This window comes from Orcinus orca, chromosome 19 (genome assembly GCF_937001465.1).
Source record: "Orcinus orca chromosome 19, mOrcOrc1.1, whole genome shotgun sequence".
Taxonomy (NCBI): Eukaryota; Metazoa; Chordata; class Mammalia; order Artiodactyla; family Delphinidae; genus Orcinus; species Orcinus orca.
Window position 1 is genome coordinate 36,403,201 of NC_064577.1, and position 26,227 is coordinate 36,429,427.

General features: G+C 56.3%; 2 protein-coding genes across 10 annotated transcripts in view; one reads left to right on the forward strand and one right to left on the reverse strand.

Moving 5' to 3' along the window:
* The window catches only part of LOC101272368 (angiotensin-converting enzyme), a 37,927-nt gene extending 24,896 nt beyond the window's left edge, over window positions 1–13,031 (reverse strand). The window contains exons 1-2 of the mRNA XM_004275657.3: window positions 12,823–13,031; window positions 9,549–9,664 (exon numbers count right to left, since the gene is read on the reverse strand). The gene's annotated coding sequence lies outside the window, so the exon portion shown is untranslated. The remainder of the gene's footprint in view (window positions 1–9,548; window positions 9,665–12,822) is intronic.
* Window positions 13,032–13,046: 15 nt separating this feature from the next.
* LOC101272955 (transmembrane ascorbate-dependent reductase CYB561) lies at window positions 13,047–25,962 on the forward strand. Of its 9 annotated transcripts, none has more exons than XM_033438943.2 (9): window positions 13,047–13,208; window positions 17,480–17,582; window positions 19,308–19,426; window positions 20,310–20,469; window positions 21,638–21,871; window positions 22,832–22,930; window positions 23,170–23,273; window positions 23,663–23,820; window positions 24,004–25,962. In XM_033438943.2, exons 5-9 carry the CDS (start codon window positions 21,667–21,669, stop codon window positions 24,194–24,196), a joined length of 759 nt encoding a protein of 252 aa, XP_033294834.1. In that variant the 5' UTR covers window positions 13,047–13,208; window positions 17,480–17,582; window positions 19,308–19,426; window positions 20,310–20,469; window positions 21,638–21,666; the 3' UTR covers window positions 24,197–25,962. The 9 variants fall into 9 exon arrangements, with proteins under 9 accessions (XP_033294834.1, XP_033294837.1, XP_033294833.1 ...); XM_033438946.2 differs by lacking the exon at window positions 20,310–20,469 and adding an exon at window positions 21,259–21,462; XM_033438942.2 differs by lacking the exon at window positions 20,310–20,469.
* Window positions 25,963–26,227: the final 265 nt, after the last annotated feature.

Genomic DNA, 26,227 nt, shown 5'->3' on the forward strand with positions numbered 1-26,227 from the left:
GCATCCAGCCTCGTCTCAGTCCCACTTTACACTCAGTAGTTTGTTCTGGAGCTCACATTTTCACCCCTGAGTCTGTCCTGGCTGCAAAGACTTCCCTTCATCTGCTCGTAGAACCCCATCACTCCTCAAATCCCAGCTCTGGCACAACCTCCTCCCTTCCCCTCTGCTCCTCTTCCCTTTCCCCTCCCTCTCCCTCTCTTCTCCTTCTCTCTCTCTTTTTTCCCCACAGTCCAGAGGTCTTTACTTTTTTACAGCTATCAAGCCATGAATTCACAGGGAGTGCGTTCCAGCAGTGCAGGCTCCTCTCACTGGTTCTCACAAAGCGGGACTCTCTGGGTGGAGCAGGCTGGCGCTTCAGTTGAACCCAAGTAAATTCCTTCCTTCTTTTTCTGATCAGTTTCTTTCACACGTTTCAGGAAGCTGTCTCTGCTGGTGGAGTAATCCTAACTTAATTCTCTTGCCAAGAATCTTGCCCTTGTTTGTTTACAACAATGCCAGCCACATGCTGTGTGCACTGGAGACTCTTCCTGTTTTGCCGTGGGGACACTGGTGGGGCGTTCCTTTTTAAACGGTGCCCCTTCCCTTCATGTCTACAACATCACCTTTGTTGTAGATTCACGTGAATGTGGCCAAAGGAACAGCTCCTTGTTTTCTGAAAGGCCTGGAGAACATACAGTAAGTGCCTCTCCTCCCCGCTTTTGTGTTGGTCACTTTGTGAGTTACTGGAAAATGGTGGCTCGGGAGGAAAGGCACAACCTCCTCTTCACAGAAGCATTTCTTCCTTCCTTGTTCAGTGGGCCCCAAGCCTGGCTAAGCGTCAGATAACTGACAATACACAGGTTTTTGACTATTAAAATGGAATAAATTTTACTTTGAATAAGTACAATTTATTAAATAGATACATTATTATCAAACATGGGATTCGTGAACAGTGGGATGTTCGGAAGGGGAAGAGAGGTTAGGAAACGCTGGTCTCCTGCCAGTGATGGCCATGATATCCCTGACATCATCCTGCTTCCATCAGGACGTTTCCAGGGACAGGGAGCTCACCACTCTGGTGGGCCGGATTGTTCCAGCTGTTAGGAACTGCCTTCTTCTGTTGTGTCTCCTGCCTCACCATTTATACTTACTGTTCTTCACTCTGCTCTCTAGAGACACACTTCGTCTTTTCTCTCTTTGGCACGACCATCCTCCAACAGGAGAGGTCTGTCTGTCCAGGTCTCCTTTTCTCCAGGAGAAATCCATCACCTCCAGTGACTCCCGGGAAGAGAGGGTTTCCAGATCTCTCTGTACCGGCTCATCCTCCTGTGAATGGGTTGCAGCGCTTCCATATTCCTGGTAAACCGCACGCCCGTGTTTGAGGAAGACCCCAGGGCTGGTCTAACCTCAGGGCTGGGGCAGAGGGGTCCTGATCCGGTTAACGTGAGTCTATTGGTGCAGCCCGAGGGCCGTGGCTGTTCTGGCAGCCTCATCGGCCCTGTGGCTCGTACGGAACCTGGGATTTGATGAAAACCCTTAGATGTTTTTTCATGTGAAAAATCACCAGTTTGTTTCTGTGCATCTGACTTCCCCCTTGTCTGAACGCAGAATATATGTAAAATTCAATCTTACTGCTTTTGACTCAGTAATCCTATCTTTTGAGAAATTTTTCTTACTTTCATGTCTCACTTTGTTCTTCCCCTCAGCTCCATGGCAAGCACAGATTTAGTCAGCAAGATATTGTTTTTTTTAAATTTTGGCATCCCCAGGACAGTGCCCTATGGCAACTAAGCATCCGTGGACCCTGTCTGCTCTGTGCTCTGCCTTTGGGATGTCAGGCCCCTGACCCCAGGAAGCAGGGGAAGGGGAGGTGCACCGCATCCCTCCAGGCCCAGGCTGAGGCCCAGCTCTGCCACAGCTGTGGGCGGTGACGGTCAGGTCTGTCTCCCAGGCCGGGAACATCTGAGTAATCTTTAACTCACACCTGTCCTGTCTCCTCTTGCCTAATCTTGCCTGGTCTTCATTAAAAATGTCTCCCTCTGGGGAGGGGGAAGGGTGGGCTGTGACGGGGTGAGAGGGTGGCATGGACATATATACACTACCAAACGTAAGATAGATAGCTGGTGGGAAGCAGCCGCATAGCACAGGGAGATCAACTCGGTGCTTTGTGACCACCTAGAGGGGTGGGATAGGGAGGGTGGGAGGGAGGGAGACGCAAGAAGGAACAGATATGGGAACATATGTATATGTATAGCTGATTCACTTTGTTATAGAGCAGAAACAAACACACCATTGTAAAGCAATTATACTCCAATAAAGATGTAAAAGAAAAAAAATATGTCTCCCTCCTTTTCTTTCATTCACTGGTTCCTCTGCACATTTCTCTTGAGACCATGGGGTGCAGGCACTGTGCTTGTGCTGAAGATGGTCTCACCAACACAGAATCCCTGGATGTTTTCTTTAGGGACTCTGGCGTGGCATGAGGGATCTTAGTTCTCCGACCAGGGATGGAAACCGCACACCCCTGTACTGGGAGCGCAGAGACTCCCTGGATTTTTTTTTTTTTATAAATTTATTTATTTTTTGGCTGCGTTGGGTCTTCGTTGCTGCGTGTGGGCTTTCTCTAGTTGTGGCCAGCAGGGGCTACTCTTCATTGCGGTGCGCGGGCTTCTCATTGCGGTGGCTTCTCTTTGTTGCCAGCATGGGCTCTAGGCGCGCGGGCTTCAGTAGCTGTGGCATGTGGGCTCAGTAGTTGTGGCGCACGGGCTGGAATCCGTGCCCCCTGCACTGGCAGGCGGATTCTTAACCACTGCGCCACCAGGGGAGCCCTCTCTGGATGTTTAACAGCAATTCCCAGAGTGGTGACAGGCCCTGTGCCCCTCTGGGGGGTGTTGCTTGGGCTGAGCCATGAAAGGAGGGGTAGGACTTGATCAGGTCAGTCGTTGGAGGACTCACAGTTGAAGCAGATGAAAGAGAAAGCAGTTTCCCCCCGTCAGCACACGGATGTGAGGGGGGTCTGGAGAGTAGGCTGCGGCTGCCAAGTCAAGGTAGGCAGTCAGACTTCCTCCTAAGGAAGGGCTCGCAGAGGGCAGTGCCAACGCCACAACTGCATTTCAGGGTGTTCAGTGAAGATAAGTGATTAGCAAACTCTGGAGGCCCAGAGGTGGCAGGAGAAGATAGGGCTCAGGGTCCCCCAGAGACTGAGGGAGGTGGTAGATTCAGGGTCTGCTGAGGGAGACAGGGGCCGAATGGATGAGGGCAGGGCGGGGAGGAGCTGAGGGGTGACGGTGCCTTGAAAGGCACGTTCCCAGGCAGCAGACATCCTAGAAGCAGGCTTCGGGGGTGGGGGGCAAGGAGATGAGGGCTTGGTTTTGGAGGGCACTGGTCCTTCGCTGGGAGGAGGTGGGTGACTGAGCAGCCAGCTCTTCTCACTGCTGCCACCACCGGGCATCCTCCAGTCTGCTCTCCCTCCTGCGGCCCCCAGACCCTCTGCCCCCTTTTCTCTGCCTGCCTCCTGCCACTGGACCAGGCATCCACCCCAGAGAACCTTCCAGGAGGTGTCGAGTCCCTTCCCGCTCCTGGGCTCAGTCACAGGCTCACCAAGTTTCCATCTCAGTCGGCGTTAGGTGTGTGTGGCAGCGGCAGGGAAGAGCTGCCCCAAGAGAGCCCAGGAGGGTTCAAAACCCTGCCCAGCACCCCGGAAGGCGGGCTCCGAGCCCAGGGCCTTCCACGAAGCCAGGCCTAGTATTTTCACCAACATTAACAATCCCTCCTATTCTCTGGGGGCTGTGTGATTGCTGGGGATGTGACAATGTATAATAATATCAGGCCATCTCTATGGAGCTGGGCATCTAAGCGCTTTACATATCTTAATTAATGTAAACCTCCCAGCAACCCTATGAGTTAGGTACTATGCGGTTCCCATTTTACGGAGGAGGAAACTAAGGCACAGAGAGGTTAGGAAGTTGACTAAGGTTGCACAAGAGGTGGAGCCCAAGTGCAAAGTCAGACAAGTGCCCCCACTGTGAGCTGCCCCACTGCTCACTCCTCCCCCGCCTTCCAGAATGCTCACTGCCTTGGTCTATTCTCACCGACGTGTCATGTTTCATATTCTTTACAGTCAGGATGTTCTTATCTTTAATCCCAAATCCTAAGCCCACTTCCTCAGGCTCTGCCCCTAGTGAGGTTATCTCTGTTCACGGTCCCTGTGAGAACGTGAATGTGAGAGCAGGATGACACCTTCCTCTTCCTAGCTCCTCCCCCTTCTCCAGTCCCACCACTGTCCCCGCCTTGGGACAGACCCTCATCATTTCTGCCAGCTCCCTCCGCCAGGCTCCCCCGTCTCTCTCTCTCTGGTCCATCCTTACAGCTGTGAGAATGAATGCTCGTCCCAAAGCACGGATCTGACCACAGCATCTGTTCCCCGAGAGCCCCTCCTGGCTCCACATCAGCTGGGGGATAAAATCCAAACTCCCGAGTGCATAGTCCAAAGTCCTTCCTGGTGTGGCCCCTGCCTCCTCCAGGTCCGCAGCTCCTGCCCTGCCTCTACAGGCCCCTCTGTCAGCACTTCCCAGAGGCCAGTCCACTGGCTGGTCTGGCCTTTGATAAAGTGTTCGATAGTCAGCAATAAAGCAAGACAAACAAGAACAGTGAGATGTATAAAATCGATCGGCATACATCAGCCAAATTGCTAGCTGCCCTTTCTTGGTCACAATATCTTTTATTCTAAGTATTCTATTTTTTTATAGTGAAAATACTTCTTTCATAAAATGGTGCTGAGAGAAAAATGATGGATTTTTTTTCCTTAATGTTCTTACTTGGCAAACTAAAAAATGTCTGCAACTCTAGTCAGATTCCTTTTTTATTCTGACAATTCAGGGGTTGATGGAAGCTTGCCCCACTGGCATGCCAAGCAGACCCTGATCTCTTAGGCTCCTGAGTCTTTCCTGCCATTCATTCCTTCCGTCTGCAATGCTCACCCCCTGACCCAGTGTTGGTCATCACCCACCGTGCCTCAGGCCTGACCTTCCTTCTCAAAAAGCATGTCTGCAGCACCATGATATTCACATTTCCAGAGCCTGGTGCAGGCCCAGCCACCCAGGTACTTGGAGGTTTGCTGAGAGCCTGACTAGAATGAATGAATTCCAGCCTTCTTTGCAGCAGGTTGAGTGTGTGGTGGTGAGGGGCAGTGGGTGGAGGTGTCCAGGCTTCCGCTGGCCTCAGCTGTCAGGCCGGGGCACGGCCAGCTCTCTCCTGCTCTGAAGGCCCGGTTGGGTGCCAGCGACTCTTCCCCAACCCCAGTGGGGCCCAGGTCAGAGCTCGGAATCTTAACAGGCCCTAAAGTGCTACCCGGCACCTGTGTGTATCTCACTCATTGTTCCCAGGGGGTCAGGAAACCAAGTGAAACCACCCTTGCCCTGAAATGCTGGAGATCATCATCTCCCTCCTGGAAGCCCAGGAAACGTCAGGTCAGCCGGGAAAACAGAGGTGGAGGGAAGGGGGAGAGACTGAGAGAGAAACTGAGAAAGAGAGAGACAGTCAGGGGAAACAAAACAAGGCCTGTTGTGGCAGCAGAGAGGGCAACGTGGGGGACCCAGAGAGAAGGGGGTCAGGAAGGACAGCTGTCATTGGAACGGTGGGCAGCGGAAGCCTGGAGCCGGGGGTCTGGACAGCCTCCTGCTGGGCTGGGGAGAGGCATCCGCCTGCTGCCCTCTAATACGGTCTCCGTCATAGGAGGCAAATGCACCTTTGGGGTCTGCCCCCACCTCTACATGTCCAGGGCCCAGCAAGGCCCTCTGAATGCCCAGGGCCCCTGAAAGGCCTGCAGCCCCCCTGCCATCTCCAGCAGCATCCTGGTCTCCACATCCCTTCTCTGGGACCCTTCAATAATCAAACTCCCTGGAAGGCATCAAGGATGGGTCAGAGGAGGGGCCCCTAAGGGAGAAAATGACATTTTGTCTTTTAGTTAACTCGGCGTAGTTTGCTTTGCTTTAGCAGGTACCACTTGAGAAGGCCATTTTTTTTTTGGCCGTGCCGCGCGGCATGCAGGATCTTAGTTCCCCATCCAGGGATCGAAACTGCGCCCCCTGCAATGGAAGCACGGAGTCTTAACCACTGGGCCGCCAGGGAAGTCCTGAGAGGGCCTTTTATGCAGACATCAAGAAGAAAGTCCGGGGACTTCCCTGGCGGCGCAGTGGTTAAGAATCCGCCTGCCAATGCAGGGGACACGGACTCAAGCCCTGGGCCGGGAAGATCCCACATGCCACAGAGCAACTAAGCCCGTGCGCCACAACTACTGAGCCCACGTGCCACAACTACTGAAGCCCGCGTGCCTAGAGCCCGTGCTCCGCAACAAGAGAAGCCACCGCGATGAGAAGCCCGCGCACCGCAACGAAGAGTAGCCCCCGCTCGCCGCAACTAGAGAACGCCCGTGTGCAGCAACGAAGCCCCAACGCGGCCAAAAATAAATAAATAAAATAAGATAAATTTATAAAAAAAAAAAAAAGAAGAAGGAAGTCTGTTGAGGAGATGGAGGCAGTGGCCTTCTGTGGCTGGGCAGAGGCCACCTCAGGTCACGCCCCTTGAGAGGGGGGTGGGTGGGTTGACCAATGTGCATAAGAGGAAGAAAGAACCTGAGCTGAGACCCTTTTGCCTTAGCAGACCTTCTCTGATGGCCAGCTGGCCAGGGAGGTGCTGGGGCTGCTGGGGGGAAACCTCTCCGCGGAGGAACGTGGATGGGGCCGGGTTCCGCAGAGGACCCAGTCGGACTCAGTCATCTTGCGGGGTAGCTGGTGCTGTTCACTGCACGTGACGGCTGCTAACCTGGCCACCTGAGCGCTGCAGCGAGGCCATGGGGGGCGGGAAACGAGCACGGGGTCTCTAACGAGCTTAGAAGCTGGGCTTGCTGGCAATGGCACCATTGGTCTTGACTCTGTGGCCAGCTGAAGCCAGGACTGAGCCCTGGGCCAGAATAAGCTCTTGGAGGTGCCTGGGTTTATCCGATGAGGAGGGGCCTGTGGAAGGGGAGAAAAACTCCTCCAGATGGATGACAGCACTCAAAGTTACACCCGGTTGGACTTGACACTGCCTTCCAAGCTGTGAAGGTACCACCGACAACGGGATGTTGGGGTGGATGAAGACTCCAAGCAGTACCCTTGCCTTCCAACAGCCTCAGTCCGTGGAACCCGAGAGATGGCACTTAGGGTCATCATTTACGGGCCCTGGAGCTTTGGGGTGAGCTACCCAGAAGCCTACCCAGAAGACCTGAGCTATCCATTGCTGCAGGAGCAGGAAGGCCTAGCTCTGACCCCTTGGATCCCTGCAAGAGCAGGAGGCATGACGGCCCCACAGGAGGCCATGAGGCAAGAGACTAGGGGACCAGCTGAGGGGCGTGGTTCTCCCTGGCACCAGCCCACCTCTTAGGGTCTCCCACTGGCTGGGAGGGATCAGAGGAGTGTGGCTTCTTGCGTGAGGGGAGTGCTGAGCTAAGGTAAGCATACCTTCTAATCATCTGCTCTCAAATCAGGGACCAGATGGCCTGATAGGAGCACTCAGGCAGGAGGTGATGGCCAAGGTCAGGAGAAGTATAAAGGACGAGGGGAGGGGCAGAGCAGAGCGGGGCAAAGTGAGCCCTCTGACTCAGGACAAGCAGGCTGCTGACTGGCTGTGACCTTGGGAGAGTCACCAGCCTTAGTGCCCTCACCAGGGACAGCGCCTGGCCTGGCCTCCCCTTCGTTCTGCTCCTCTGGGCTCAGCTGCATCCTGCTCTGGGGTCATCACAAAGCTACAGCTGGGAAGCGCTGCCTGAGCCTTTGCCCATCTCCCGCCCGGGCGTCCTCGGGCCGCGGCTTTGTCACCCCACAGCTTCGGCTCAGGGTGGCCTCCACATCCGCAGCACACTCCTAGCATGAGGCGTGCGGCTGAGAAACGGGGGGTGTGGAGCCGGAGCTGGAGCAGCTTCAGGAGCCAAGATGAGCTCTCAGCTGTCACGGGCTCTGAACAAAGTGCAGGAGTCCTGGCCCTGCGCGGTTTATGGCTGCTTAGTGGAGGCGATTAGATGGCTGTCAGCAGCAGCTCACGCCCTCCCCCTTCATGTCTCTGCTGACACCACCCCAAGCTTTAGCCAGTCCTCACCCCCGGCCTCACACCCTTGCCCTCCTGGGCCTTTCTTGCTCTCCACAACGCGTCTAGCACTCACACAGCAGGTCTTCAATGTTTCTTGACTGAGACTCAATGACTGATGGACTCGGAAAAGAGTGGGGAGGTGGGATTGAGGACACGACTGGGAAACACGCCTCCTCATGGTTTCTTGTCTGGAGGGGAGCGCTGGCCTGGGTGGATGTCATGCCGGGGCTGGGCTCCAATGCCTCCTTCTCGGGCCGTACCACCAGCCACAGGTAAACCTGGGCTGGACCAGGGGAGCCTGGTGGTGCCCTACTGACCGGGACTGATGTCTGGATTCTCCAGTGGGTGATAGACGTGGTCAGTGCTCAGACACAACCACAGCTACGTGCCTAGAGACACTTCTCCGACGCCCCAGGAGCCTCTGGTGGGGTCCCTGCTGCACACCTCACATCTTCAACCTCTGCCCTCTCTAACGACCCGTCTACATCCCTGCTCTCTTGTCTGCACAGGTGGCTGATTTCTCCTGTGTTGGGGGAAGAGGAGTGTTGGAGGACAGGGTGGAATGGAGATGGCCATGCACATTCCTGTCCTGGGACCTTTGTCCTTCTTCCCTCCTCTTTCATCGGCTGGAATTACCTTCCCCTGGACCTTCACGTGGCTGCACCCTCACTTCTCTCTCCTCAGACAGCCTTTACTAGCACCCCTCAACAACAGCCCTCCCTCCCGGGACACTCCATCCCCTTCCCCTGCTTAATTTTCTTTGCATCATCTGTTACTACATGCGATTAGGTTTGTGTGTTTGTGTGTGTTGTTTGTTTGTTTACCTTTTAATTATCTGTCTCCCCCACTTCATGTAAGTTACATGAAAGCGGGGACCTTGTCTGTCTTATGGATTACTGTCTCTCCAGGGCCTGGAACAATGTCTGGCATAGGTAGATGCCCAATAGACCTTTGTTGAAAGGAAGAAAGGAAGGGAGGGAGGAAGGGAGGGAGGGAGGAAGGGAGGGAGGGAGGGAGGGAGGAAGGGAGGGAGGGAGGGAGGAAGGGAGGAAAAATGGACTTCCTCCTGATCCCTCCCTCCCCCAGGGGGCTGCACAGAGCTCCCTGAGAGGCTGGGAAAGCCCACCCCTTCCACTGCCACCCACTTCAGGTGCCCAGTGCTGTTTTGCCACCTCCTGCACTGGGCCAGTCCCCTGCACCACCCTGGCCGCTTATGTCTCCCACGTCTGTTCGCTCAGGGCCAGCAGCAGTGAAAGCTGGCCTGACTGTTTCGTTCTCATCGCTTCTCCATCCAACCTGCAGTGTTCTCTTGGCTTGTGGACTCTTGTTTATCTAAGTCTTGTTTTCCCAGACTTGGACCAACTTTGTGGGTCAGCCGGGAACCCACAGCCTGTGACACCCCTCAGCCCCATCCCCACGCATGCTGGAGGTCGCAGGTGACTCACCGTCTTCACTGGGAGCTTTGTGGTCAGTCCCCCGCGTGCTGCCGCTCCCGCCACCATCGCTGCTGCTTCTGCTCGGGCTGCCGATGATTTTCTGGCCTCCTTTGCTGCCCCTGAGGCTGGAAGATAGGATTTTCCCCCTGAGTGATTATTGTTCCATTTTAAACTCATCAAAGTAGCCATGTACTTTCAGATTCAAACCAGTTTTCTTTTCCAGCAAGTTGGGGCAAGTCCCCCAGGAAGCGGACCTGACGATGCCACCCCCGCTGAAGGATGCTCTCACCCTCAGAATACAGGTTAGCAGATGTGTCCTTCGAGTATTTGCCACCCGAGTGGCCATGCCCACCTCCCAGAGCTGGCACAGGGTTTGGTTCAGGCGTATGGATTCCTGATTCCTAGTCCAGCAGTACTGGTTGGGCCTCCTCACCTGCCTTCCAGCCAACACTCCTGCTCTCACTCTGCTGTCCCTTCGCCAGGTTACCCCTGCTCGCCCTGCAGCTCTACGATTCTATGCCATGCCCCAGAAGCCTTCCCTGACCCTCACATCTGGGTTAGGCGCCCTTTCTATGCACTGTTAGGGCCTGAAGAGAACAGGGCTGTGCCTGTCCTGTTCACTGTTATACCCAGTGTCACCCAGTGCCTGGCACACTGAAGGGACTAGATAAAAACTGTTGTAAAGAGTGAATGAATTGTGTGTGTTTGCATCTTACAGTGCGTTAGGACTGGGGAGCCCCATCTCCAATGCCTTTGGTATTCACTGCAGCCCAAGATTAAAGCCTCTGGCTAAAGTGTGTGCTGAACAGGAGTTAACTGGGTGTTTCCGCCTGCTGGGGTAGGGACGCTTTGCTGGGAGGGGCCGGAACTACTGGGAGGCCCTCTGTCCTTCCCACACAGGAGCAAGGGTAGGATTGCCAGACAAAATACAGGGCGCCCCGTTAGATTTGAATTTTGGATAAACAGCAAATACATTTTTAGTATATTGCATGTCATACGTGGGACATACTTATGCCAAAAAAATATTAATTTCAGATGGAATGGGGCATCCTGGGGTATTTTCCTTCTTTTTAAGTCTGGGAACCCTAGCAAGGCAGACATGATGCGCCAGGTGCTAGGGGGTCTGAGGTCCTTCTACAAGGTACATTCTGTTCACTGTCTGGGTCCTTCCTGCTCTTTAAATGCTTTTGGGCAAAGAACAAGGTGAGCTCAAGACGTGGTTTCCCAGGGCTGTCACTCGCACACTTAATCCACTGTATCTCCCTGCATCTCAACCCCTGACCCAGGCTACTGGACTGGACGGTTAGGGAAGGCCTCTCTGAGGAGGGGATGTTTGAGCTGAGATTTGAAGGAATGAGCCAAGTGATGACTGGGGAAGAACGTTCCAAAGGAGAGTGGGTGTGAACTTGGTGAGTCTGAGGAACATAAAGGCTAGTGGAGTGGAGTGAGTGCAGGAAGGGAGGGGTTTACATGGAAGACCTTGGGCCACATCCGTGGTCTCCAGGAAGGGGACTTAAGGCTGCACTCCTTGCTGGTCACCGCCCCCAGCTGTAGGGTGGATGCTTCTCTGGCCTCCAAGGCTGAGTCTCAGCGGCAAAGATGGGGGAGGAAGGGAGTGAGTGTCTGCCGTCTGGGGTTAGGGATTCTGGCAGCAGCGGCAAAGCCACGGGGCCTGCTTCTTGACTGCAGTTTGGTGGGGTCTCCAGCTCTTAAAAATGGCATGGAGCCATGAGTGCTTAGAGCTAAGACCCCATGTGACTGGTCCCTGTGGAGAGCCACCTCCATGCCCTCCCGAGAGCACTGCTGGGAGCCAGGTGTGCGCTCCTTTCTCGGGGAAAATGCTGCAGCCCAGGGCCACAGGGCCACGGGGTGGGGAGGACGCAAAGGGCTCCATCTCACCGCAGCAGGAGTCTCTCTCCTGGCTTTGGAACGGGTTGAAAGCCCTACACCAGGAAACTCAAATCAGGTCCCCAGTGAGGCTCTGCTCCTTTGTGCAGCCCAGCCCACCCCAGTCCTCCTCAAATACGCAGGCCAAAGAACGGGAAATGGCTCCTTTCCAAGGACTCAACTCACAAGACACTTGTTGCCTGCTGTTTGCCTACCGGCCTGTGAAGGAAGCTGTTTCTTAATTTAAAATGTCCATTAACTCCCTCCAGCTGGAAAGCTACCCCAACAAAACTTCTGTTTGTGGCGGGTTTAAGCTTGGTCACTCTGAGGGCGGGGGCCCAGCTGGGTTTGCCCCATCGGAAGGTGTGCCCAGGGCAGTGGGCACCCTTAGGTGTCTTGCCTTGGCTTGAGAGTATGTTCTCTCTGTCAGGAGGTATTGGATCCCCAAGGCCCACCTTGGCCAGGGCCCTTGGGAAGCCCACAGTGCTGGGGCAGGGGGTGGGGGTGATGTCCCTTTGCCGAGGTTCTTTTATGTCTCCAGGGGAGGAAACCCCATTTCCCTACTACCACCAGGCCCTCGGTGAGTCCTGCCGACAGGAAAGAACCTTTTGTTCTGAGCTTGTAGGAAGTCTGAGCTGGACTTGTTATCTACCCACAGCACTTCCTGGATAGGGGCCTGGACGGGACTGCACTAGGGGCTGGCTCTCAGCCGTGGCCTTGGTTCCTTCCTCTCTTAGCGTCTGGGGCCGGGGAGGCTGCCCATGGCAAGGTCTAGGCCTTCACGAAAGGCTGGTGAGAACTGGTATTTATCTTTAGGCTGCTGGAGGGGGTGTGTGTGGGGTGGGCGCTATAGCCTGGCAAAGGTCCCTGGCTTGGGGAAAGGGGGCAAGAAACATCACCTAGTGCGCGCGCGCCGTGTGTGTGTGTGTGTGTGTGTGTGTGTGTGTGTGTGTGTGTGTGTGTGTGTGTGTGTGTGTGTGTGTTAGAGAGCGGGTGCTGCGGACCTGGAGAAGGGGTGAGCCCAGCCTCCCTGCAGAGTGACACCTCCACCATCGGCTGCAAGGAAGGGGTGAGTCCCTCAGGGCTGCAGGAGCGGCAAGGTAGGCCAAGGTCCGGCCACGCCTGACACCTAGTGGCCACCTGAGCCCGGGGCAGGGCGCGGGAAGAGCAGGGGGCCTGTTCTCCCGTTCTCCCGGCCAGCATCCCCCTTCCCTCTGCCCGGGGCCCGGCCCTGGCAGCCCCAGCAGCCCATTCCCCCTCAGCCTCGCCCTCGGCCTCCGAGTCAGGCCTGGACTTGGAGGCCTCCCACACCCACGGGTGGGTCGCAGAACCCCATACGCCCCCGAACGTGGCGGACCCGGGAAGCCAGGTCGTGAGGCCCGGATTCGAAGGTTACCCGAGCTCGGGTCCGGAGGCCGGGTCACGGTGGCCGCCGTTCTCGCGCCGCAGGCCCCAGCACGCGGGCGTCAAGGCTCGGGCCCGGAGGCTGGCGGGACCCTGTCCCTAGACCCGGGACCTTGGGGGGCCGGGCCCGGTCCCAGGTGCGCGGACCCGCCGGGGGCACTTCCGGTCCCCGCGCCCCCGCCCCCCGCCCGTCGCGTAGTCCGCCGGGCTGCCAACCCGCTGCAGCCGCCCGGTCGCCATGGAGACGCGGTAGCTCCGAAGTCCGCGCGGCTGGCCGAACCGGCAGAACAGCCCGGGCGTGGCGCGGGCAGCTCGCGGGCCAGTCGGCAGCGCGACGCTGCGCAGCGAGGACAAGGTCCGGGCTCGACGTCCAGCCAGGTAGGTGGCCGGGGCGGATGGGGGACAGTCGAGGCTCGGCGCGGAGTCGGGAGGGGCCCCGGGTGTGTGCGGGGGGACGGCGAGCTCAGGTGTGCTCGGCCTGGGGCGGGACCGCGCCCGCGCCGGGACAGGCCGGGATCCCGGCGCCGCAGCCAGTCTTTCTCTTTCCCTCTCCTGCCTCCACACCGGACTCACCTCACCTGCTTCCCCCGGCTCGGGGCCACCGAGCAAGGCCCGAGGTTAGGAGCTCATCCCACTCCTGCCTGGAGCTGTCAGCCGTCGGCCCCGGGTCAGCCTCTGTGCCCAGTCTCCGCGGAAGTTAGCACGGAGCGGCAGGTGATCCCAAGTTTATGTACGGCGTAATGTTTTGCCCTACTCTAGAAACTAGGTGGCATAGAAGTGGATCAACCAGCATTTGCCACGACTGTTCTTTTGAAACCTGAGACCGAGCTGCCAAACTGCTTCGCTAGTGGAGCGGCCTCCCTCCCTCTGCCTCTTTCCTCTCGGCGTGAGATGTCTAGCTAGTAGAGCCCTTCCTTGTTCTTCTCCAACATCTCCAGCCTCTTGGGTGCAAGGAGTTTCCCGTTTGGGAAATCCTTACTCCTTGGGTTAGCCTTGGTAGCCCCTGAACTGTGGGTACAGGGGATGCAGAACTGAGCTGAGGAAGGGATCTGCTGCTGCCTTTGACACCTGGGAATGGTGGGGGGGGTACCTCCCCTCTCTGTCTGCCCTTCCCCCCAGGGCACCACAGAGAGGAGGATCCAGGTGGACCCTGGAGTCCCAGACATGTCTTTAGGAGCTGGCACCCCTCCCAAGTCTTTCTCCCTTCTGGTCGCCCCTCTCCACTCTCACTCTACCTTGGCTTTGAGGATTTTCTAAGACTCATTAAATGAAGCTCTATCTTATCTGGATTCTGTTCCTTCGTTTTCTTTCTTTTTTTAATATAAATTCATTTATTTTATTTTTGGCTGTGTTGGGTCTTCGTTGCTGCGCGCAGTCTTTCTCTGGTTGCAGCGAGCGGGGGCTACTCTTCATGGCGGTGTGCAGGCTTCTCATTGCAGTGGCTTCTCTTGTGGTGGAGCACGGGCTCTAGGCACGTGGGCTAAGTAGCTGTGGCTCACGGGCTTAGTTGCTCCACAGCATGTCGGATCTTCCAGGACCAGGGCTCGAACCTGTGTGCCCTGCATTGGCAGGCGGATTCTTAACCACTGCTCCACCACGGAAGCCCAGTTCCTTCCTTTTCATAGCAAATGGAAAACAAAACAAACAACAACACCCTACAGAGCTGTGCTACCTTCTCATACATATCTTGATTTCTCCTGTGAAACTGGATTGAGGCAGAAAATATAGGCAACTTGTAAATGCCGAGGGGAGCCCCATACAGAGAAGGGCTGCTACAACCCCGCCCCCAGGGCAGGAGGAGCCTCCTGGACCTGAGTGGATGCCCTGCTTGTCCCACTTCTTCCCTGCCTGCGCCACCTTCCCTTGGCAGGCAGAGCTTGGGTGGCTTCTAATACAAAGGGGTTCAGCAGCACTGGAAGAATTTGGTGGAGGAATTCACGCCAGATCCAGGGGTTTCTGCCCAGTGGGGGGATTCATGGTAGACAGAAGGCGGGGTATGGATTTATTAGAAGGGGTCGTGCTGTCTGCTGCCATCTGGCTCTCTGTGGCCCCAAACCTCATGTGTCAGCAGCTTCGGATGCATGACTCTTCCTAAGGTGCTATTAGGAACAGGTTTAGTTTTTGTTAGATTGCTATTTAACTGAATGAATACCTATGTGGCAGGCAGTGTGCTAGGCACTGGTACATATTTATCCTGTTTAATCTTTGCTACAGGCCAGTTAGGTGGCTCTCAACATCCCCCTACCTTATGGAAGAGGAAGCAGGCTCAGAGAGGGTGCTTGCCCCCCCCCCCCCCCCAGGTGCACACAGTCATGAACAGTGGGGCTGGCTTTGAAATCATATCCGTCTGACCAGGGCTGCATTGTGACTTTCCCCTTCCTCCATAAAAAAATAAAGAGAGGGCTTCCCTGGTGGCGCAGTGGTTGAGAGTCCACCTGCCGATGCAGGGGACACGGGTTCGTGCCCCGGTCCGGGAAGATCCCACATGCCGCGGAGCGGCTGGGCCCGTGAGCCATGGCTGCTGAGCCTGTGCGTCCAGAGCCTGTGCTCCGCAACGAGGGAGGCCACAAGAGTGAGAGGCTCGCGTACCGCAAAAAAAAAAAAAAATTAAAAAAAAAAGAGAATTATATTTTACAACCATATTGGTATAAAGATGAATATAATCCAGGCTGGATTAAAAATTAAAATATTTTTTTCAACCCTAGAAGTTTGTTTTTTCTTATGATTTTAACAGAAATCAAAACATTTTTTGTGAGTCCCCACAAGTACTGGGAGCCCCAACACTGAGTCCCTGGGCCCAGTGGAGAACTGGGCTCAGTGTCTGACTTCACGCTTTCTACCCAGGGGTTACTTGGGTGTGGGTAGTAAGAAAGTGCCCCACCTAACAGCTCAGCCCTCATTTTGCCTTTTCTTTGATCACATTCGAGGACATTCTAGGACAATTGAGTCGTTTCTCCCCCTCACCCATCAAGAAAAGATCTAGCCCCCAACACAATCTTTTCTAACCCAATTAAAACCCTGCTTCGGATAAGGAGGCTGTGGTCAGGCCAGGCTCCCTGCTTCCAGGCTGTGGCACTTCTGCGGTGTCTGGTCCCCATAATGAGATTAGGCCTGGTGGCCTTTCAGTGAAAGCCGCTGGGCTCAGGGAGGGAGAGGGATGCTCATAAGCACGTTCAAGCCCTGCGGCAGCTCCTGGCCCTGGTTGATCTCATTAAGTGGAGTCTGGCTGCAGGTGTGTGTGGGAGGGGAGGGGTGACTGTCACAGCCCAAGGTCCCAAAAGCTGCCAGAGATCTGACATCCCCATCCTGTGCTCTGACAGGAAGGAGGGTGGCCGGGTAAGGATCCACAAGAGCTCGCCCTGGTTCTGAGACTCTGGTCTACTGGGCTGAGGAAGCCTTTGGGGGTGTAGATGGGCTGCTTCCAGACTGTTGACATTGCTGCCTGTACTGCTGCGCTGGGAACACAGGAGATCCCAAAGCAGCCAGTGTTCTGGTGTTCCACAGGAAAGGAGGAAAGGAGGCAAGGAGAAAGGAAAGGAGGAAGGAAAGGAGGAAGGGAGGGAGGGAGGGAGGGAGGGCAAGAGAATGTTCCCACTGTCTAGACTGGGAAATGAGGGAGCAGAATAAAAGATATTTGCTGGGCTTCCCTGGTGGCGCAGTGGTTGAGAGTCCGCCTGCTGATGCAGGGGACACAGGTTCGTGCCCCGGTCCGGGAAAATCCCACATGCCGCGGAGCGGCTGAGCCTGTGAGCCATGGCCACTGAGCCTGCGTGTCCGGAGCCTGTGCTCCGCAACGGGAGAGGCCACAACAGGGAGAGGCCCGCGAACCGCACAAAAAAAAAAAAAAAAAAATCTGCTTACTAGGGAGTGAATCTCAACTGATTTCAAGGTTTGCAAATGTGTTTGTGGGTGAGTCAGATTCCAACCAGAGTCCTTGAAATGTCTTCTTTGTATCCCCCATCATCGGAAGCAGCCCCTCTGTGTACAAAGGTACGTCGTCAATTCTGTTGAACCGAATAAGCAATAGGGCAACGGCATTGCTGAAGGGGTCTTTCATCTTCTGTGAAGCACAGAACCACTTGAGGCTTTGTCTTTTCTGTAAATCTGGATTTTTCACTTAGATCTTATTGGCTGTGATGTCACCTATGGGGAAGCTACAGGCCTGCCGGAGGAGGACTGGTCTTTCTGTGTGCGTTTTCCTGTCATCCCTCATACCTGGATTTAGAATCACCTTCAAATTGGAAGGGGCCACAGGGGAGACTGCTTAGGCCTCCATGAGTCCAAAGGTCATTCTTTATCTCTGGCTTCCTCTGGGATGCCTAGTTACCAGGGCACAGGGACCAGGAGAGATGCCTTTGGAGCAGCTGGCATGAAGATCTTGCAGCTAGTTTGTCCCCATCACCTCTTCTCTCTAACCCACCTGTTTCCATCCTGCAGCCTTTTCTCCCAGGAGAGCCCATGGGGGACACCAATGCGTGATGCTATGGTGGGTGTAAACTGCCTTAGAAGCATGGTTCCCCAAGGGGTGGGGAGGGCCCAGGAGGACTGGCGTGTGAGGGGAGAGGCCTTCCTGGAACCCTGCCTCCAAGCAGATTCAGATCCTCTGAATACTGGCTTCAGTATTCAGGAAGTTTTCCTTTCTTCCCTAGTTACTGGCCTGAGAAAGTGCAGAGCCACACCCCGAGCAGGCAACCCCTGTAGGAAATCCAAAGGAGTGGCCACCCCAGTGTGGTGAAGCCAGCGTGGACTGTGGTAAGTGCTCTGGGAGTTTAACTCATAGCCTGAGTTGTTACGGCCCTTTACTCTAGAATCGGCATCTGCTCTGCACCTTGTCTGCAAGGTCCTGGAAGGCGGGGCCATGGCTCATCTGTATCCAGCAGTGTCACCCCCATATCGCAGGCGCTTGATAAACAACTGAGTTGAGCACTTCTTTGCTGCGGCTGATTTGGGGCAAGTCATTTATCCTCTTTTGAGTCCCAATTTCCTCATCTGTCAAATTGGGGTAATACTCCTGTTATCACCATAGGTTATTGCGAAGATTGAACTGAGTACAGAGCGGGGCTCCCTACCCCTGAGGCTCGCAACTCCGCCACCCTGGGGTGCAGACAGCACTAGGGTTTGGACTCTGAAGGGAATTCAGGTTGTGAGTTTTCAGTGAGGACATTAAAGCCATGTATTCAGTCACTGTGCTGTTCCCACGTGTTTTCTTTTCAACACCACCAAGCGAGTCTCCATTTCTCAGCAGATGCTCCTGGGTGTCCTACAATTTAACTCAACATTGACACTACCTCCCCGGAGACGGCGTCAGATCCCACAGGGCTCAGTCCCACAACACTGCCCCCACCCACTTCAGATGCTAATTGCAAGTCCAGGTTGTCACCTGTGCTGCTGAACAACAGGCTATAGATCAGAGCTTCCCACGGCCTTTTCCTCAGGTTCAATTAATTTGCTAGAGCAGCTCACAGAACCCAGAGAAACTTGCTAGATTGCTGGTTTGTTATAAAAGGATGTAACTCAGGGACAGCCAGATGAAGAGGTATGTAGGGCAAGGTCTGGAAGGGTCTGGAGCACAGGAGCCTCTGTCCCCGGGGAACTGGGGTGCACCACCCTCCCGGCACGTGGATGTGTTCACCAACCTGGGAGCTCTCCAAACCCCGTCCTTTAGGGGGTTTATGGAGGGCTCATTACACAGGCCCGATTGATTAAATCATTGGCCACTGGTGGCTGCACTCAGTCTCCAGCCCTTCTCCCTCCCTGGAGGTCAAGGGTGGGACTGGACGTTCCAACCCTCCAGTCACGTGGTTGGTTCCCCTGGTAACCAGCCCCACCCTCAGGTTTCCGAGGGGCTTCAGTAACAAGATGTAATATTAACATAACAAAAGAAACGACTGCTTTGTCACCTGGAAAATTCCTAGGGTTTTACAGGCTCAGTCCCATATATTTCTTATTAATATCACACTATCATGGCTGTGAAGAGAAGTCTGATTTCTGCCCGACTCACGAGGAGGTTGGCTGGGGGTGGGGGGGCATCTGGCTCTGGCATGCGTCACCACAGAGCGGCTCGGGACCCAGGAGTGGCAGTCTTTGCAGCCCTGAGCTCCCCCTCTGTACTCAGTGGCTACTCGGCGGGGACGCTGTGGCAGGTCTGCCTGGGCAGAGCACGTTCCTTCCAGTCTTCCTAATTCAGAGCTAATCGGATTCTGACTGCGCCCCAGGCTCTCGGGGAGGAATCTAATAAAGCAGAGGAGGACAGCATTTCTCAGTTCAGTACACTCTTCCTGTCAGAGTCGGCCCAGGGATGAGATTCCCGAGGGGGAGGTAGATGCGTTCCCCGCCTTCTGGGAGCTCACAGGGCCCTGCAGCAGAGAGGCTCACAGGGCTTAACGTGAGGCAGGACACCGAGGGTAAGTAAGCGCCAGGCCAGCCTTGGGAACAGAGAGGAGGGGAACAGAGTGGTGAACAAAAGGCCCATTTCAGGTCGTGGAGCAAATCGACAGAGGCGGAAGAGGAGGAGCCGGGGTGTGAGGTGGAGGGGATAACAACAGGCCGTGCTGCCAGAGCTGGGGAACTGGGAGCATCTCTTCCGAGTGGACGTGGTAGGAGAACAGTGGGGGCTGCCGGTGGGCTCTGGGTTAGGGTCAGTTATGGAGCTGGCATTTGACCACCACACGCTGGTGGCTCTTTGTGCCTGGTGGGGCAACATGACTGGGATCTGGCTTTGTCCCTGTCGGTCAGGCAGATTGAGGAGGGTAGGGAGACGGGGGCAGAAGCTCCAGGCCCTGCTGGGTGGTGGAAATGAAGATGGCCAAGAGGGAAGCGATGGCGAGACGTGGGGGAGAAGCAGGAGGACTCGGCACTGGGACTTGAAGGGCGACCTGGGAGGTCAGGGGAGGAGTGTAACTTTGGATGTGCTGAGTTTGAAGTGTTGGAGGGATGTCCAGGTAGAGATGTTAGTGGACAGTTAGAAATGGGGTTTAAATTTGGGGGAGAGGACAGACTGGCACTAGATTTAGAAGTCATCAGTGTAGAGGTGACAGATAAGCACGAGGGCAAGAGTTCCAGAAATATGGCTTCACTGTTGCCCACGGCTTCTGGAAACAGGTGTTCCCACCTGCCTTGGGAGTGTCTTCTGGAAGATGATTTGACAGAATGTATCCAAAACCTAAAAAAGAACCTAGCCCTTGCTCAGGATTCTATTTCTTCATTTAGGAATTAGACGAGTGTTGTACAAAAATGATCACAGTGTTGTTTATTTAGTGAAAGCTGGCTACATATTTAACAACAGGAGATTAGGGGATTGGTTAAAATATGAAATAGCCTGTCATGTACTGACGTGCAAAGATGTGCATGATCTATAATGAAGTGAAAAAAGCAGCTTAGAAGTTGGTGTGGCCACGTTTCTATGAAAGAAGGATATAAATCAAAATGTTGGTTACTTGTAATTTTTCTCTTTTTTTGCGTATCTGTATTTTACTGCAGGGAGGTGTGTTACACGGCCTGCCCCCCTTTTTAAAAAATGATGGAATTGCCAACAGTTGTCAAAGGTGGCAGAGAGAACTGGGGGTAAAGACAGCCCAGTCCCCAGGAGGACAAGGCCAGGCCAGCTGGAAACTAGTTCTTGAGCAGCACAGGGTACAGGGTGTGTGCTCGCTTTTAGGGGGGACCCCAAAATTTGTTAGTTAAACATCTCTGCTCAGCTGCTGTTCTCTGCTGGTAATGAAGGAGAAGGAGGGTGTCTCCAGAGCTGCTGGGAGAGGCTGGGGCAGTGGGAGAGGCGAGATGGGATGCAGTGCTCGGCCCTCTGGGAGCTGCAGCAGCGTCTTTCTGTGGCCCCAGGCCGCCAGCACCGAGGCCCAGCAAATGGAGACCATACTTGTTCATCAACCGCCTCCTCTCCTCCCATATTCCAGTGCCTCTCCCGCCTGGGTGTGGGGAGAACCAGCAGGTTCAGAGGGAACAGCCGGCACACAGGCCACCCTGAGCCCGGGTGAGGCTGTGGAGACACTGGGGACTGGGCAGAGGAGCCAGGAAATGCCTCCCACTGGCCCTGAGCCTCGCTTCCCCAAACCCCATTGAGCCCCCGGTTCCCTGTCTGCACAACGGGAGCAGTGACACACCTTTTCTCACAGGATCCCTGTGCGCTAAGTGACCCCAGGAGTTCTCACCTTGTAGATCTCAGTTCAGGAAGCCTGGCCTGAGGGAGGGGCGCAGGCCCACGCCCCAGGTGTGGAAGGGAAGACGAGGCAGGAAGGGAAACGGGCAGCTCGGAGGCTCCTGTCGCCTGGTCCTTTCTACTGAAGCGGCTCAGAGAACGTTCCTTCTACCGGCAGCTGCCCTGCAGCTCTCTGTGGGCAGGACTTCTTTCATCTCCAGCTGGGAGCTGAAAAAGCAGGCACGGGGGAGTCAGGTTCCTCATTTCTCACCCTAGATGTCCTTTATGATTCATCTGGAGGAAAAATTCCAGCACCTTTAAGGAATTTGCTCACTTCCCTGTTTCACCTGTGAACCCCACCTGAGAAAACCCAGGGCCTCCTGAAACAGAAAGTAAAGCACTGGCACTGGGCCCTCCTGCTCTGGCCAGAACTTGGAGGACTTTGACTTGCTCCCTCATTGCAGGTGGAAGTGCAGCCAGGTGTGGGTCAGTCTCTGCAGGAAGGCGCCCCACCCCCGCCGGGTGCTCCGGGAGCACTCTCACAGAGGCCTGGGGTTGTGGGCCGAGGGAGGAGGCAGAGGTGGGCAAAGGAGGCCTGGGATGTCTTTTTGGAGGCTGTGGGCCGCTCCTCTAAGCTCCACCATCTTCCCTGCAGCAGTCGCCTCGGCATAGAGCCGCCTCGGCATGGACAGCCCTGCCCGCCCAGCACCTGCCCCTGCGGCCCTGCTTTACTATGTGGCCTTCTCCCAGCTGCTGGGCCTGGCCGTGGTGGCCATGACTGGCACCTGGCTCGGTGTGTATCGAGGAGGCATCGCCTGGGAGAGCGCCCTGCAGTTCAACGTGCATCCTCTCTGCATGGTCATAGGCCTGGTCTTCTTGCAGGGAGATGGTGAGTCCCTGGGCGATGCCACATGAGAGGGGAGATGTGCAGGGACCCTTTCACACCTGAATCTGCCCAGTAAGAGAAGGAAGCTGGCCTGGACCTTGGGGACACTGGGAATCCAGATCCAGGGCCCCACGGCTGGTGGGTGGCAACTCCTTTCTGACTTATCCCAGAGCTTTCACCTCGTGCTTCAACAAGGAGCATCCGAAGGTGTGTGTGCTGCGCACAGAGGCCCAGGGGCTGGGCTGTGAGCAAAGCCCATCTTCTGCAGAGGCGGCTTGAAATTGAGGGAGAGAAAGTGAGCGTGAGTGTGAGCGTGAGGGTACGTGCGTGTGTGTGTGTGTAGACGCTGGACTCGGAGGAGCTAGAGCTCCTCTCTCTGGGGTAGGATCCAGGCCGTGGCTGGCCCCCACCCTGCCTCAAGGCCAGGGGGCCTTGGCCTTCTCCTTCTGGTAACAGGCAAGCTGGATCTATGCATTCTTCCTAGATGTGGTCCTGGTGACAGCCACCTCCTCAGCAGCACACTCCTGAGAGGCATTCCACAGGACCCCTGGCCCTGACTGCTTCAGCCCGAAGAGGGGGAGTTAGCTTGGGGCTGCAAAGTTCTTTGAGAACCTGGGGTTTCCCAACCAGGGAGCCTGCTGGCTAAGAGTAGTGAAAGGCTGATCTGGCTTCAGTGCTATACAATCTGAGGACCATCATAGCTAAGAGGTGAACTCAGAAGCCTGGTGGCACCTTGATGTGACTGCACGATGAGCCTAAAACAAAGCCTGGGATACAGGACAGCTAAGAAGGGGGTGGGCGGTGCGGAGGCATACGGAGCCTTGTTTCCTCCCCCACTTCCTGTGGCTGGGGTACCTGGACAAGCCCTCCCCTCTCCAGCCGGGGGTGTCTCCTTGCTGCCCTGGCAGGAAGGCCTCGTGCTCGGCTTAGCGCCCTGACATTCCCTTTCTCACGGCCCACCAGCCCTGCTGGTTTACCGCGTCTTCAGGAATGAGGCCAAACGCACCACCAAACTTCTGCACGGGCTGCTGCACGTCTTCGCCTTCGTCATCGCCCTGGTGGGTGAGTTCCAGGCACGGGCCCGCCCTCCTTCCCCCACTCTGCTGACTTGGGGAAGGAGTTGCTTTACTGTCCAGTCCCCCCTCCCCACCCCTCCTCCCCCTTCCGGGCAGGGACACTGGTGCTGGCAGCCACCGAGCTGGGACTGGAGCCCAGAAGTCCTGGCGGGTCGGGTTTCCCTTGGGTCACCGCACCCCCTCCGTCGCCATCAGCCCAGTCCTCACGCGACCCCCTCCGGCTAGGCCTGGTGGCGGTGTTCGACTACCACAGGAAGGAAGGCTACGCCGACCTGTACAGCCTGCACAGCTGGTGTGGCATTCTGGTCTTCGTCCTCTTCTTTGTGCAGGTGAGTCCTTGCGGCTCCACGGCGCTGGGGAGGGGCGGGGAGCAGGGCCCAAACAGGGCCGGGGCCAGGTGTGCGCACAGGCGAAAGGCGCTCCAGCCCGCCGAGCGCTGCCTCCGACCGGCGTCCTTCCGGCGCCCTTCTGGCCGACAGGCACGTGGATTTGGTCCCAGGCCCCGCCTCGGGGCGCACAGTGTGGGGCTGAGACCGGCCTAGAGCGCCGGCCCACGTTCCCCACGTGCTCAGCGTTCCCGCTGCGTCTCCGGCCGTAGGCCACCGCGCGGGGGTGGCGGGGCCTTTGGTCCTCGCGGGCGGCGGCCCACCTGGGGCGTCCTCGGGCTCCAGTCTCCAGCGCAGCTCAGCCTCCGGCAGCACCTCGCCTTTCCTCCCAGTGGCTCATGGGCTTTAGCTTCTTCCTGTTCCCCGGCGCGTCGTTTTCTCTGCGGAGCCGCTACCGGCCGCAGCACGTCTTCCTTGGCGGCGCCATCTTCCTCCTCTCGGTGGGCACCGCCCTGCTGGGCCTGAAGGAGGCGCTGCTGTTCAAGCTCGGGTGAGCGCCCCCTCCCGGCGGCTCTGTGTGGGGCCGCCGAACAGCGGCTTTTCTCCCAGTGGGGTGGGGGTGGGGGGCCGGGGTTGGGCTTGGGATCGCATTGCATCTTGTGGGCCGGGGCGAATGGCACTCGGCCTAACGGCGACGCCTCGGGTGGCCTCGCCCTCCGCCCCAATCCCGCAGGACCAAGTACAGCAAGTTCGAGCCCGAGGGCGTCCTGGCCAACGTGCTGGGCCTGCTGCTGGCCGCCTTCGGCGCGGTCGTGCTCTACATCCTGACCCGCGCCGACTGGAAGCGGCCCCTCCAGGCGGAAGAGCAAGCGCTCTCCATGGACTTCAAGACGCTGACGGAGGGCGACAGCCCCAGCTCCCAGTGACGCGCGCCCCGTGCCATCCCGTCCTGTCCCCCGAGGCGGTCTCCGCCGTTTCGGGGCCCCGCAGGTGTCTGTCCCGCACCCGCCGAGGCTCCGGGGGTGGGGAGCGGGGGTGGGGCAGCCCTCCTCCCTGAGCGCTGATTTCCGGGGTTCAGGCCCCCTCCGCTTTCCCCTCCTCGCTGCTGCTGCCGCCGCCGCTGCCGTCGTGTTAGTCCTGCGCAGACCCCCGCCCCCCTTGCCTCTGCCACCCCCTCAGATGGAGCAGCTTTGGGTAGGGTTCTGGGCGGTTGGGCCTGGTCGCAGAAGCACAGATCCTTAAAGGGGTTGGAGAGGGGGAGGCGGCTCCCCGCTCGGGGCAGCGGGGGCCTGGGCTGTGTCCGCGGAGAAGGCGGGGCTCAGCGCCGGGCCCGGCGAGGCCAAGACTTGCTTTGTGTGACGCCGAACTCCAACCAGGAGTCTTGCGGGCCCAGCCTTTGGCAGCGGAGCAAGTGATATTATGTGTAAAATATGCTGGTGTCAGGGCAGGGTTCCCCAGGAGAGGGGAGGGACTGGCCCTTGGGAAGCTCTGGACGCGTGGCTTGGGCCCAGCTGCGCTCTGCAGCCTTCTTTAACCCCTTAGCCCCAGGGCGGCTTTCTTTGCCTTTGGGGCCCAGCAGCCCGAAGAAGAGACAGGAGGTGGGCCTCGGCGGGCGCTGCGGGCCGTATGGCGCCTGCAGGGGCTCCCCTCCCCGCGGGGGCCGGCCTCGCGAGCCAGCTGCCCACTCTCGGAGCTCACTCAGGCGCTGCTCTGACAGAGGCCCAGGACGCAAGCCTTTTTGCTTTAAACAAAAAGCTGCCGCTGTTGCCCCCTTTCCCTTTCCATAGGGAGGGTAGGGGCTGCCTAATCAGGAGGAAAGCCTCATCCTCTCCTACCTGGGGCCCATCTTTGCAGGAAGTTGGGACCAAGTCAGAATCGGATTAATCCCCCCAACCCCATGAGTGTATAATGCTGTTAGCTGAGTCACCGTTTGGCTTCTGTCTAGAAATAACGTGATTATAGCATCGATCTTGTGCTTCTTGGACTTGGTGAATGCTCTCTCCTTGTTTTCCTCGTTTTCTGGGCTTTGAGGAGCATGACACTGTTTGAGACAAGACACAGTTTACTTAAATGAAGACATTAATAGAATTTCCAAATCTGACTACTGTTTTTTTTTTTTTTAACGGCTGCCTTTCTCACACCTAAATGCTGCCTTCGAGAAAGGGAGCTTGTCTCCCCTATTGCCCAGATTTCTAAAACAGCTTTTGTGGTGGGTCCTGCCTCAGGCGATGCTGCTTCTCAGAGCAGGTGGCTGTGTTGGGCGCCTTACCAGCAGGGCTCCCTGCTCCCTTCCGTGGGCATTCCGGGCTCTGCTGCAGCCCCGGCACCAGGGTGTCTCCGCACCCTGTTTATATCATACGCTCTGCAAGGGCACGAGCTCCGGCAACTCTTTGATCACCTGGTATGGTCATTGTTTACACGTGGGAAAACTCCACCTTAGACAAACTACAAGAGTACAGTTGTATATCTCCGTTGCCAGAAAGGCACAGAGAGAAATGGAACCTTGGATTTGCAAGAAAAGTCTATAAACTGGCCTGTTTGCCAAAGCGTATGCTGGACGATTCATGAGCCAAAAGCCTCCCCCCCACCCCCAAGCTGTTCTGTGGTGGTTTTATTTTGCCTGTGGCCAATCTTCTATGAAGTACAATGTAGTGTTGGTACAACAGATGATTCAATAAATGTCTACAGCAGGTCTCTTGTCTGTTATCTTCATTTACTGTGGCAATAAAAGGAGCCAGTGCTTTTAGCAGATGCATGAAGTTAGTCTACTAGGGTTGAAAGAATTTGCATATCCCCAGGCTGGGCACAGAAGGTAAAGTGATTAATGATATTTATGATGACACAGGCTCTGAAACAGCCCAGTGGCTGTCCTGACTCTGGACCCAGTGAGGGAGGCTCTTCCACACGGTTAGAGAAATTCTCTTCTCAACCCAGACAGAGTGGTCTGGAGGGTGGAG

What these genes read in the sequence shown, in the direction of transcription:
- LOC101272955 (XM_033438943.2), top strand. Translation starts at nt 21,667, where the DNA reads ATGGACAGCCCTGCCCGCCCAGCACCTGCCCCTGCGGCCCTGCTTTAC. An exon ending in GGTCTTCTTGCAGGGAGATG is followed by an intron (nt 21,872 to 22,831) that starts GTGAGTCCCTGG and finishes ACGGCCCACCAG; the next exon opens with CCCTGCTGGTTTACCGCGTC. An exon ending in GCGCTGCTGTTCAAGCTCGG is followed by an intron (nt 23,821 to 24,003) that starts GTGAGCGCCCCC and finishes CCAATCCCGCAG; the next exon opens with GACCAAGTACAGCAAGTTCG.